Below are 13127 nucleotides of genomic sequence, written 5' to 3' on the forward strand. Positions count from 1 at the left end.
TTCATGAGTTTATTTTTCTTTTTTTGGTGCTTAGGGATGACTCCTGGTGATGCTTGGGATCCTCTGTTGTGCTAGAGATCAAACTGGAGTAGGCTGAATGCAAGGGAAGCACATTTACCCCTGTACTATCTCTCCAGTGTTACACTAAATTAATATATTGATTTTATATTAACTTATATTAAAAGATATCTGACCTCACTATAAAAATAAATAGTAATTATCCATAGAGAGTGTTGTGTCTTTTTCACTTTACATAATTCTCTAAGCATTAATCTATGAAAATATGGCTCTTAACAAGAACAGTCTTTTGTGTGAGTACATCATATTCTCCTACTAATTTTTCTAAGGTGATCATTTAGATTATTTCTCAAACTTTCACTACATTGAATAATGCTGCATTGAATGTGTTTGCATTTTAATCTTGTTTACACTCTCCCATTATTTTTCTAGGACAGGTTTCGGTAGAGTTTCTAGGTCAAAGACACACCTTTTCAAAAGCTATATTTCATAATAGATATTAATCATACAATGATGATTTTTAAAGAAGTATATCTGAACAAAAATTTCCCCCCAATTTATTGTTTTTGTTGTTACTATGGGGAGGGGGGAGTTCGTGCCATGCTGGGGATCAGACTCAAGGTTTCTCAGGTATCCCACATGTGCCCTACCATTTGAGCCCATCTTCAGTCCCTAAATACTGATTTTTAATCTGTATTTATTCCACCTCTATCATCTCGGAGAGCCCAGCAAGCTACCGAGAGTTATTCGATATGCCAGACACAGTAACAACAAAGTCTCCAATGGAGACGTTACTGGGCCCGCTCGAGCAAATCGACGATCAACGGGAGGGCCTTTATCTTTACCTTTATCATCTCAGATAGCACAGCGGTAGGGCGTTCGCCTTACAAGCGGCCAACATGGCCGACCCGAGTTCAATTCCTCCTCCCCTCTCGGAGAGCCCGGCAAGCTACTGAGAGTATTCAATATGCCAGACACAGTAACAACAAAGTCTCCAATGGAGACGTTACTGGGCCCGCTCGAGCAAATCGACGATCAACGGGAGGGCCTTTACCTTTACCTTTATTATTTAAAAAGTACTTCATGAGGGCCAGAGAGATCATATAGAGGTTCAGGTGCTTGTCTTAAGCATGAAAGACCCAGGTTCAATTCCCAGCACCACCAGGAGTAACCCTTGAGCACAGTGCCAGGAGTATCCCCTAAGCCCCATCAGCTATGTCTCCCAAAGTCCCAAAACAACCAACAAAAACCAATACTTACAATTCCTGCATTGCATACAGTTTCATCCCCAGTTCTGTGTATGGTCCCCAAACACCAACAGAAGTGATCCCTGAGCCAGGAGTAGCCCAGGAGCAGTTCTGGATGTGGCCTCAAGTTAAACAACTGATATTGTGAGGGCGAAACTGATGCCATGACAAGCACAGCTGACATTAAGTCTCAACCAGGCCTCAGTTTCTGTTTCCCGGAGTAGGACTTGCAGTTTCTGGTAGATTCCCAGTTGAGTAGTTTGCCAAGATAAGGAACTGGGCAGTTGGGTCTGGCCGGTTATGAGGGGTCACTGCACCCTCCTTAGAAACTGTTACTAACCATTGCCTAATTGCTGACCACCATTGTAATAGGGCCAATGCTAAAAATAGACCAGTATATAAATTGCCCTTAACTCTGAGCCCTATATAAACTGCTTGTGATTTGGAGTCGGAATCCTTGTCACTGTGTTGGATGAGACTTGGACCCTAGCTGTGTTGGATGAGACTTGGACCCTAGCTCAGGCTAGCGCTGGCTCAAGCTAGTAATAAAGTTTCTTTGCTTTTGCATTATCATATGTGGACTCGGTCTCTCGGCAATGGGCGATCTGAAACTCAGGCACAACATTATCTTTAAAACATACACAAAGCTACTCCATATAGAATATATAAGAATTTTTAAACAAGTCTTTTGTTAACTATTATTTCACAACATTTAAGGTATCTACACTTACCGCTAAATATTGTTTTGGGACAACCGGGTTGATCTGTTCCTCCATTTGGGTAAAAGTCTATGTTTCCTAAAGGTTCTTTGTAGCCCAGAGCTAAAAGAGAATAAATTATGCTATTAGATGAGGTTGAGTCTTTCTCATTCACAGTTCATTTGCCTGAAGAATATTTGCAGAAATTCTTTTGTCCTGGTGGTTATCATTGTTTCACCTATTCAAATATATTTCCTAACCTAAATATCGGTCACGGTCACGGTCCTCCTGTAGTTCATCGATTTGCTCGAGCAGCCCCAGTAACGTCTCCATAGTGACACTTGTTACTGTGTTTGGCATATCTAATACATCACGGGGAGCTTGCCAGGCTTTGCCGTGCGGGCGAGATACTCTCAGTAACTTGCTGTGCTCTCTGAGAGGGGCGGAGGAATCGAACCTGGTTCGGCCAGGCATAAACTAAATATAGTAAAAAAAAAAATTAGAGAGGGGCTGGAGAGAGAATATAGTGGGTAGGGCACTTGCCTTGCAGATGGTCAACCAAGGTTTCATCCCTGGTACCATGTGAGGCCCCTAAGTGCAAAGCCAAAAGAGTTAAGCCCTGAGCACTGCCAGGTGCAGCCAAAACAAAAAGACAAAAATAGTTGGGGAAAGAGCTCAGCATAAGGTCCTGAGTTTGATGCCTGGTGGTCTCCAGCATCGGTCACTTGTGGAGCACTGGATCACCAGGTGCATACCACTGTGTGGAGGAACACCAGGAGGGACCCCCAAGTACCTACACATTGAAGAGGATACCCCTTTTCCCGGGCTGGAGTCATAGCACGGTGGGTAGGGCGTTTGCCTTGCACATCGCCGACCCAGGTTCTATTCCTTCGCCCCTCTTGAAGAGCCCGGCAAGCTACCGAGAGTATCCTGCCCTCACGGCAAAGCCTGGCAAGCTACTCATGCATATTCGATATGCCAAACACAGTTACAACAAGTCTCACAGTGGAGACGTTACTGGTGCCCACTTGAGCAAATCGATGAACAACGGGAGGACAGTGCTACAGTGCAGTGCTACCCCTTTCCCCAAATCAGAAGGACTGGGAGGGGGTTCAAGCATAGAAGGCACACTTAGCATGTAAGCAGCCCGATGCCCAGTGCCAAACACAAATAAAGCAACAAAATAACAAAATAAAAATAAGAGATACTTGGAAAAGCACCTGCAGGGCGGCAGAAACTGGGAACACTAGGTCATAACACTTTCCTCTTTTCCTTCTTTTTTTATTGGGGGAGGGGGCACACCTCACATGCTCAGAAGATCCCTCTCCGAGTCGTGCTTGGAGGACCAGGTGACACCAGGGACTGAATCCTGGACTCCAGCAGGCCAAGAATCATGCCAGCCCTTCGGGCTCGCTCTCTACACCTGTTTTCTGAACTGAATCAGGATCGCTGGTCCACAACCCTGGGTTGAGCTTCAGGTTCAGCTAACTCCCCATCAGAGTCCTGGGACCACCTGCACCCTTCGCAGCCACCTCTCTCCCTTCCTCCAGAAACCCCACTTCTGCTGTCAGATCCCAAGGGTTCAAATCCCAGCTTCCCAGGCGGCTGTGGGCAGGATTGGAAGCCCGTCCCTGGGAGAGGGATCCTGAAGGTGCTGGGAGCCAGCCAGGGGGTGGGGTGGGGGGGGTCAGGCAGTGACACACAGGGCAGGAATGTTACCATCAATGTCGGAATGGATGACGTCGACGAAGTGAGCATCCCCAGGATCTAATCTGTCCTCCGGAGGCTTCCCGTTGTATAAAGGGCCCGCAGGGTCCAGGCCTGGAAGGAAAACAGAGTCGGCTTGGCAGCCCCACGCCATGAGTCACGCGGCTCCCTCCCGGTTCACAGGCTAGGGGCACCCTCGGGGGCATTCCCAGTCAGCCTGCCTCAGCTCCTTTGCACAGCCGGCTTGTCTTTCCCACAGAAGAGGTGGGGCAGTACCATGGACACCCAGACCTCAGCACCAGCGAGAACTGTCCCCAGTCCAGCAGTAGGTACACAGAGAAACAACTGCTTCCTCAGGGGAAAAAATCCACCTACGGGACAATTAAAAAGCAGATGCTGGTCTTAGCTTTACCCCTTTTTATTGGATTTTTCTCTGCTGATTTATCCCTATATTCATTGCAGCACTGGTTGAAAAAGACAAGCAGGGACTGGAGTAATAGCACAGCGGGGAGGGCATTTGCCTTGCACGCGGCCGACCCGGGTTCGATTCCCAGCATCCCATATGGTCCCCCGAGCACTGCCAGGAGTAATTCCTGAGTTCAGAGCCAGGAGTAACCCCTGCGCATCGCCAGGTGTTACCCAAAAAGCAGGAAAAAAAAAAAAAAAGAAAAAGGAGAGCATCTCTTTGTGGCTGTGTCACTGGCTGGCATTATCATGGGATTTCAGGTGTCTGATTTCAACACCTCAAAGTTCCAGTGCAATCCCCCCACCCTAAGGGTCCCTCTGCTCATCCATTTTCATTGCTCCCTGAACCTCCCCCAACCTTCCCTTCTCATTATGCCTGAAACTCCTTGACAGCTGCCACTTCTTATTCGTGTCTACTATCTCCTATGAGGATCAGATCACAAAGCCGATGCGGGAAGAAATAGCTATTATTTCCATTTGACAGATGAGTGAACTGAGGTTCGGGGAAATCCAGTGCCAGACCAGAGAGCTAGTTCAGAAGTGGATAATTCAAAACCGCGCGGCCGCTATTGCGGCCGCGCGACATCATTTTATTCTTAAACCAAGTTGTAGAAAGCAAATCATTTCACAACGCTGTTTCAGCATGTCTGATTGGGGGAGGGGTGGGTCGTAAACTCTAAACAATAATTGTGCATCTTCTATCGAAATAATCTATCTAGTCAAAGTAGATAGAGTATTAACTAGAACTCATCTGCCTCACAAAGAATTGGGAGGGGTGGGAGGTGGGGGTCTATTGGGGTTCGGGGTTAAAAATGAGTATTGGTAAAGGGAAATGTGTTTGGTATCTACATGACTGAGACCTAAACCCGAAAGCTCTGTAACTTTTCCCACAGTGATTCAATAAATAAATAAATTACAAAAAAAAAAAAAAAAAGAAGTGGAGGTGCTTCCCTTGCATATTGTTGACTCTTTGATCTTTGGGGTTACATAAGGTGCCCCGAGCACGGCGAGGAGTGACTCATGAGCACAGAGACAGGAGTAGGCACTGAGCACCATAACTAAATAACCAAACAAAGGCCGGAATGAGAGTACAGCACATAGGACCCTTGTCTTGCCCAGGGTTGACCCAGATTCGATTCCTGGCACCACATATGGTCCCCTGAGCTCTGCCAGGAGTGATCCCTAATCTCAAAGCGAGGAGCAAGTCCTGAGCACCACCGGGAGTGGCCCCAAAATCCAGATAAATAAGTAAATAAACATTAAAAAATAAACAAAAACAGTAACAAAAAAAGGCAAGGAAATCCAGCATCTTAACTAGAGACTCAGTCCCATGACACAATGCATCACCTCTTTCTGTTTCCTCCCTCTCTTCTCTCCCTTCCCTACCCTCCTTCTGTCTTCTCTGTCTTCTTTGTCTCTGTCTCTGTCTCTCTGTCTCTCTCTGTCTCTGTCTCTCTCTGTGTCTCTGTCTCTGTCTCTGTCTCTGTCTCTCTCTCTCTGCTGAGCACTTGGTTTCACTACACTGGGTTTGGCAAGGGCGGGAAGCATGAAACTCACAGATCAGCTAGATAATAGTTCACGTGTCAAAGATAAGACTGAAGTGGGTGTCTTCCTGCAGAAATAACTCACCCCCCCAACACCTTGAGTCTGGTTTTTGCCCTTGGTCAGTGTTACCTGGGCATTTCTCACCACAGTTGTGAAACAACTGGAAAATAAGAGAGTAGTGTCCAAGATGCTGCATGCACAGGACCGAAAACTAAAGCTGAACTCTCCGAATATCCACCAGAGGCACCACATGTTCCTGTGCCTTAGAACCCTCCTGGAATGATCCGTTTGTACCATGGCCGTCACTTGTAAATGACCCCTTGCAACCTGTGGTGTTATCGATGAAATTCAAGAAACGGCATCTTTGGCCAAACTTTCCCAGTTCAAGCCTTCATCACTCGAAAGTAGCGATGCCATTCCAACATGTTTTTGCTTCGTCAGGCATTTTTTTTTAGCTGCTCCTTTCTTTATCTTGTTCTCCTGCCCCTCTGCCAATTTTTCTGCCTATTCTAGCTGCTCCCGCTGAGCCCGGCGTGGGAGAAGATAAGCAACACCCAGTCAGCAGATTCAGGGGCAGCTCAGGGCAGCAGGTGCAAGTCACGATTCCTCCTCAAGGAAGAGAGCACCCGCTTCTGGTCTAAGAGAGGGAAAGAGGGGCCGGAGCAATAGTACAGCAGGTAAGGCTTTTGCCTTGCATACAGCCGACCCAGGTTCGATCTCCAGCATCCCATATGGTCCCCCGATGATCACCAGGAGTTAATTCCTGAGCACAGAGCTGAGTCAGGAATTATGTCTGAATATCACTGGGTGCGGACCCCAATAAAGAAAAATAAAATAAGGAAAAGTAATAATATCTTTATTGAATCCAGCTTATTTGACCCAGTATTTTCAGTTTGGAGGAATGTGCCAAGTGTGGCAGTAATCAGGCACTATTCTTTGCAGTGTGCTTTGGAGTGACTCCTAACAGTGCTCGGGGAACTAGGTGTGCTGCTGGGGACTAAACGGGGGTCAGCCACATGCAAGGCAAGCGCTTTACCTCCTGTACTATCTCTTCAGCCTAAGAATTTTGAGATTTTTAAAACATCTGTGTGGGGGGAGGGGGAAACTGGAGAGAGAGTACAGTAGGTAGGGTACATAACCTGGCACATAACCAACCTGGGTTCATCCCTGGCACTCCAGATGGTCTTTGAACCCATCAGGAATGATTCCTGAGCATAGAGCCAGGAGTAAGCCCTGAGCATCACGAGATGTGGCTCTAAAACAAACAAAATATATCTGTACACATTCATAGTGAGATATATATATACTATTTATTCTTTAAAATTCAGTGTGCATTTTACAATTGTTAATTGTAAAATTGCACATCTCATTTTACAATACCCACATTTCAAGTGCTCAGTGACATCTGTGGCTGGTGGCTACCATATTAACTGGACGGCTCTAGGATGGCCATTCCTCAAAATAGAATGTTCTGATCACAGCTCATCTGGTTCAGGTGCGGAGACCTTAGCCCAGAAATCTGATTTAGCAACCTGGAATCATAGCCAACACCCCCACAGTGATTCTTACACTCTGAAAGGTTTGTATTTGCTTACTGGTTTGTTATGCTAGATGTCCAAGCCAGAACCTCATTCAAAGTGTGTCCTCTATTGCTGAGTTATTTGCTTCTAAACACACTTAAATTTTGGAATTTAATTTAAGTATCAAGTGATGTAGATTCTTGAGATATTTAAATCCATGCATGTCTTATTCCATGATCTATTAGAGAAATGAATTAGAAGTAACGCCAGGAGACAGATCTGGAGAGGAAAGACAGAAGAAAGAAAGGGAAAGGGAAGCAATAAAGAGGCAACATTGAACGCGAGAGATGGTACAGTGGGTAGGGCATTTTGTTTGCCTTACACGCGGTTGACCCAGATTCGAGTCCCGCCATTCCATACGGTCCCCTAAGCACCACCAGGAGTAATTCCTGAATGCAGAGCCAGGAGTGACTCCTTAGCATCACCAGGTGTGATCCCAAAAAGAAAAAAAAAAAGAGGCAATATGACAAAGGTTATATAATGAACAAATCAATTCTCAGGAGTTGGGAGTAAATCACATTCCTGAGTAATAAACCAAATCCCACCCACTGATACATTTGTTATTGTTGTTGTTTTTGTTCAGGGAACAGACCCTGCGATGCTCAGGGGTTACTCATGGCTATAAACTCAGGAAATATTCCTGGTGGTACATAGGAGACCATTTGGGATGCTGGTCCTGTCAGTCCAGCCGCGTGCAAGACAAGGACCTCACCTGCTGTGCTATCGCCCCAGCACACCTACCCTAGAATATTGGGCTGTTACACTGCTTTGCCTGCGTGGCAGTGGATGGGAGGAGAAAGAAAACTGCTGTACCCTTCACGAACAGCAGAGATGGATGTCAGGTCTGCAACTTGAACGCAGTCACAATGGGAGTGTTTACATCAAGGAAATCAGCAGACACTACAGAGTAGGTAGGTTTTGCTTTTATGTTTTTTTTTGATTTGGGGACGATGCCTGGCTGTGCTAAGGACTTCCTCCTGCTGGCTCAGAGCTCAGGGATCACGCCTGGAGGGACTCAGGGGACTATCTATGTGAGGTGCAGGGAATTGAACCCGGGTCGGCTGCGTGCAAGACAACGGCCCTCCCTGCTGTGCTCTCACTAAGGCCTCAGATTAGGACTTTTTCCTTCCTTCCCTCCTTTCATATAGTCTTTATTTCCCTCTCCCTGTCCCTCCCCATCACCTCTCTTTCTCTTTTTCTTTTTTTTCTTTTCTTTATTTAGAGAACGGGCTGGAGAGATAACACAGTGGGTAGGGCGTTTGCCTTGCACGCTGCTGACCCAGGTTCGATTCCTACACTCTTCTTGGAGAGCCCTGCAAGCTACCGAGAGTATCCCGCCCACATGGCAAAGCCTGGCAAACTCCCCGTGGTGTATTCGATATGCCAAAAACAGTAACAAGTCTCACAATGGAGATGTTACTGGTGCCCGCTTGAGCAAATCAATGAACAATGGGAGGACAATGCTACAGTGCTACAGAGCTATTTTGAGAACTTATAGGCTCTAAACAAGGCCCCATTCACCAGAAGAGGAACTCCAGCAGCTCAAAGGCCAGCAAGGCATCTCCTGTCCTCTATACTATAGGGGGAATGAGCACTTTAAAGGAGCTCGCCTTGTAAACCAGCATACTGATGTTTTAAACTGTAAAACCTGCTAGCTAAATACAAAGATGAAATCAGCTTTGGCATTTGGGGTGAAATTGAGAAAGAAATAAAAGAACAATCAAGAAAAACAATGTGATCTCAGGTATCAATATGGTCTAGTGGCGATAATACTATATGTACATGTGTGTGAGCATGTATGTGAGCATGTGTGCGTGTGTGTGCGTGTGCATTCTTGTGTGTCTGTACACGTGTGCATGTGTGTGCGTGCATACGTATGTGTGTGTGTGACAGAGAGAGAGAGAGAGAGAGAGAGAGAGAGAGAGAGAGAGCGCACAGAGCAGAGCCGGGATTCCCAGGACTGCCTGTCCAGTTAAATAGCACATTCAGAGGCTTGGCCCTAGGGCTAGAGTGTGTGCTTTGAGTGCCGGAGCTCTGGCTCCAACCCTGGCACCATGTGGTCTGAGAAACCCCAAGAGAGACCCCCACTCCCCCAAAGCACAAAGCTAGGAATATCTGCTGAGCACTATAAGGTATGACTCCAAAACAAACAAAACAAACCAAAACACAAACCTAAACTTGTGTCCTTAAAAAAAGTTACCTCCCAAGTGTTTGAATTCTTTGACTCCTTCCCTCACCACCCAGAGTCCTGGGATTTAAAAGAGCTCTTTCAGAGTGAGGTAGGGCTATAGGAAGGGAGTGAGAGGGAGCAGCCACCACCGTCTCTGGGCAAGTCCCCCTCCTGGCCTCCATCCGCAGTGTGGAAAGTTACAGAGCACCAGGCAGGAGAGCCCAGCCCCAGAAGCTCCGCTTGGACCTTTGCCCGCTACATTTCTGAGTGTTTTCATTTGACTCTGACCTGAAAGCTGATATTCAAGAGAGCAAGTTCCAGCCACCAAAGTTCCCGTCTCATTTTCCTGCCTGGAGGCTGGGGCCCCAAAACACCCCAGGCAGGTCATCCCAGCTCTCCGGGTTGGGCGAAGGGCAGATGATGCCTGCGTGGCACACGCAGGCAGAGTCCCGGGGAACTGAACAGTTTCTCTAGTCGTAAAAGAAATCAGGTCCCCACCAATCTCTATGGCGCAGGCAGAGTTACAAAGTGCTTGCATTCACTATATTAACTAATAATGTAAACAACCTGAGCTCAATATTACTGCTGTCTTGCTTTTTTTTTTTTTTCAATATAGGACCCTGCCAGAGGCTTAGTTAAGATAGTGGAAGAGCAGGGCCGGAGAGATTAGCACAGTGGGTATGGCGTTTGCCTTGCACATGGCTGACCCAGGTTCGATCCTTGGTATCCCATATGTCCCTCAAGCACTGCCAGGAGTAGTTCCTGAGTACAGAGCCAGGGGTAACCTCTGTGCATCACTGGGTGTGACCCAAAAAGAAAAAAAAAAAGATAGTGGAAGAGCTGGTTTCAAACCTGAGGCCTCACATTGCTGCATACGGCTCTCCCAAAGACCACCCTGCCCAGATTAATGTCCCACCCCTCCCAGCCCATACACGGGAAGCCTCACCTGTGATTCTCCCCAGCTGCCCACTGTACATCTTTCCAACAAACCCAGCGATGTGGGCACCGAGGCTTACTCCAATCATGTAAACGTCATCAAGGGAAGCACCTTCTTCCTGAAATGACAAGAGGGCCATCATTACAAGTTGGGAGACAACATTTGGAAGATATTTCCAGACAGTCAACTTTGAAGAAATATTTCTAAACATCTTCTGTTAATGATTTCAGGAACATGTCTCAAGACCCCTGCCAAGGAAATACCATTCTCTTTGTTTGTTTTTGGGCCATATCCAGCGGTGCGCAAAGACTTACTCCTGGCTCTGCATTCAGGAATCACTCCTGGTGGGATTTGGATCCGCCATGTGCAAGGCAAGTGCTTTGTACTATCTCTCCAAGAAATGTCATTCTTTTTTTTAAGTGGTGGCCAGTTCACAACCAGCAGTGCTCGTGGATTGCTCCTACCTCTGTGCTCAGAGATCACTCCTGGTGAGCTCGGGGGTCCATATGGGATGCTGGGGATCAAACCCGGGTTGGTTGTTTGCAAGGCAAAAGCCTTACCTGTGTACTATCACTCTGGCCCCCCAAGTCCCATTTTTTTGATTATATGGATGGAAACACTGAGGCCCTAGTTTGATAGTCTGTCCAAAGTCAGGCATCTGGGGACAGGGCAGAGCCAGTGTCAGACTAAACAGTCCAGCGCCAAAATGTCAACCTTTAGCTTAATGCCATGGTCTGGATACCTGCTTCGGCCAGAAACCAGACCTCTGGTCTTATCTCCAGCTCTTTTCCCCACCTTCTCAGGCCTTACTCAGAATTGCCAAGTGCTGCCAAGCAGGCCCCAGTGAACTGGACTTATCTTTCTTTTTAAGTCTCCAGATACTGGGCCCACATCAGTTTGACCCCAAGTTCTCTCTTACCAGCATCCGGTCAATGAAGGTCTTCAGGATCTCTGCCACCTTCCTGGTCTTCCCTGAGGCATGGTTATATACGACAGTGGTGGCACCTCGGTTCCAGTCCACCACGATCACATTCATGTCTTTGACCAAGAGCAACGCTTGGACTAAATCATCCATCCACACTGGAGGGGAGCCTGTGGGCCTGAACCCATGGATGATGAAGGTGGTTTTCTTGGTGACTTTCAAGTTCCCCAGAAATGTAGAGTTGATGATTTGTGCACAGTCCTTGTTGATCCCCGTGTAGAGCAGCAGCCTCACCTCTAGCCCGGTCCCAACCACGGCACTGTGAAGGCTCAGTTTGGTGAATGAGGCACATGTTTCATCTGTATCTGGAGAGGAAACAAGAAGGCACCATGAAGGTTCTTTCCCTAGACGGGCATCAAGTCACAATATTGTCCTCTGAGCTAAGGGCAGAGGACAAAAGCTCAGTGACAAAACCTTCCATCTAACAAGTATGAGACCTAAAGTTTGATCCCTCACACCACCCACATATGTCAGGTTGGCCCTGGCCGGCCAAAACAGTGTGCAGGAGCTCCAGTATGTGTGCCAACCCTGCAACGAAGGAGTATGATCTTCCAATGAAGGAGAAAGCACCACAACTAGAGACATTTGAGCACACTGGCTGGGAGTGCCACCACTGGTGAGCAACGTGTGAGCGCTGAAGCTAAAGAGGGTGGTCCTTGGGGAGTACCACAACCAAACATGTGTGTGACACTTGCATTAAAGGGAAAGAAAGAAAGAAGGGAATAAAGGAAAGAAGGAAGGAAGGAAGGAAGGAAGGAAGGAAGGAAGGAAGGAAGGAAGAAGGGAGGGAGCAAACAGATGGGAAAGAAAGGAAAGGGAAGGGAAGAGAGGGAGGAAAAAAGAAAGAAAGGAAAGAAAGGAAAGAAAGGAAAGAAAGGAAAGAAAGAAAGAAAGAAAGAAAGAGAGAAAGAAAGAAAGAAAGAAAGAAAGAAAGAAAGAAAGAAAGAAAGAGAAAGACATTTGGAAAGAAGTGTTTTTCTGACTTACTACTAATGCTCTTTTTCACTGCCTCACAGTACAAAGCCAAGGATTGGATCTAGTTGAATGAGGTTGCAAAACTATACTGGAGGGCCAGAGTGATGGTACAGCAGGTAGTGTGGTTGCCTTGCAGTTCTGAGCATGCATGTTTATCATGAGGGGCCAGAAGCACCTGGGAATGATGTCCTGGACTCTTCACGAATCCTTCCCAAGACCCAGAATCCTTCCCAGGGGACCCAGTGGCAGAGCCCACACTGTCCAAGTCCCTTTGTGTCTCGAGAACACACATGGGTCAGCAGTGGGGAAGGTTCTGGGCCTTCCCTGAGCCTTCAGTAGCATCTAAACCTGCTGACCAAGAAAGATTTCGTGAGCCCTCTCCTTTTCTCTCCAAGCACCACAATCAGTCATGTTCCGCTGAGTCAATTTTAAGGATGGGTGTAGAGGGAAGGTAGGGAATGGAGAATGTAATAGCACAAACTGAACCTGAAACATCTTTCAGCAGGAAGTTAGAGAATATTTTTGTAAAATATATTCCAAAGGACCCGGAGAGATAGTTCAGGAGCTAAGATGCTTGCCTTATTTCCTACAGACCCTGGTTTGAATCCCACCACCACATATGATCCCCAAAGCACCACCAGGGGGTCATTACTGAACACAAAACTAGAAATAGCCTCTGAGTACCAATAAACCCGGTATCATTGAGTGTGGGAGTCATGAAAATATGTGTGTTTGTATAATATCCCAAGGACAAGAAACAAGAAACCAACTGAAATTTCTAAATTAAAGTAAATAAGAGTTGG

At 46.8% G+C, this 13127-nt stretch overlaps 1 protein-coding gene across 1 annotated transcript in view; it reads right to left on the bottom strand.

The window, feature by feature from the left end:
• The window catches only part of LIPH (lipase H), a 63100-nt gene that overhangs the window by 16869 nt on the left and 33104 nt on the right, over positions 1–13127 (bottom strand). The window contains exons 2-5 of the mRNA XM_056122034.1: positions 11287–11654; positions 10377–10485; positions 3683–3784; positions 1997–2086 (exon numbers count right to left, since the gene is read on the bottom strand). Coding sequence (XP_055978009.1) covers positions 1997–2086; positions 3683–3784; positions 10377–10485; positions 11287–11654 — 669 coding nt within the window. The remainder of the gene's footprint in view (positions 1–1996; positions 2087–3682; positions 3785–10376; positions 10486–11286; positions 11655–13127) is intronic.

The sequence above is a fragment of the Sorex fumeus genome, unplaced genomic scaffold (assembly GCF_029834395.1).
Source record: "Sorex fumeus unplaced genomic scaffold, SorFum_2.1 ptg000044l, whole genome shotgun sequence".
In the NCBI taxonomy this organism is placed as follows: domain Eukaryota; kingdom Metazoa; phylum Chordata; class Mammalia; order Eulipotyphla; family Soricidae; genus Sorex; species Sorex fumeus.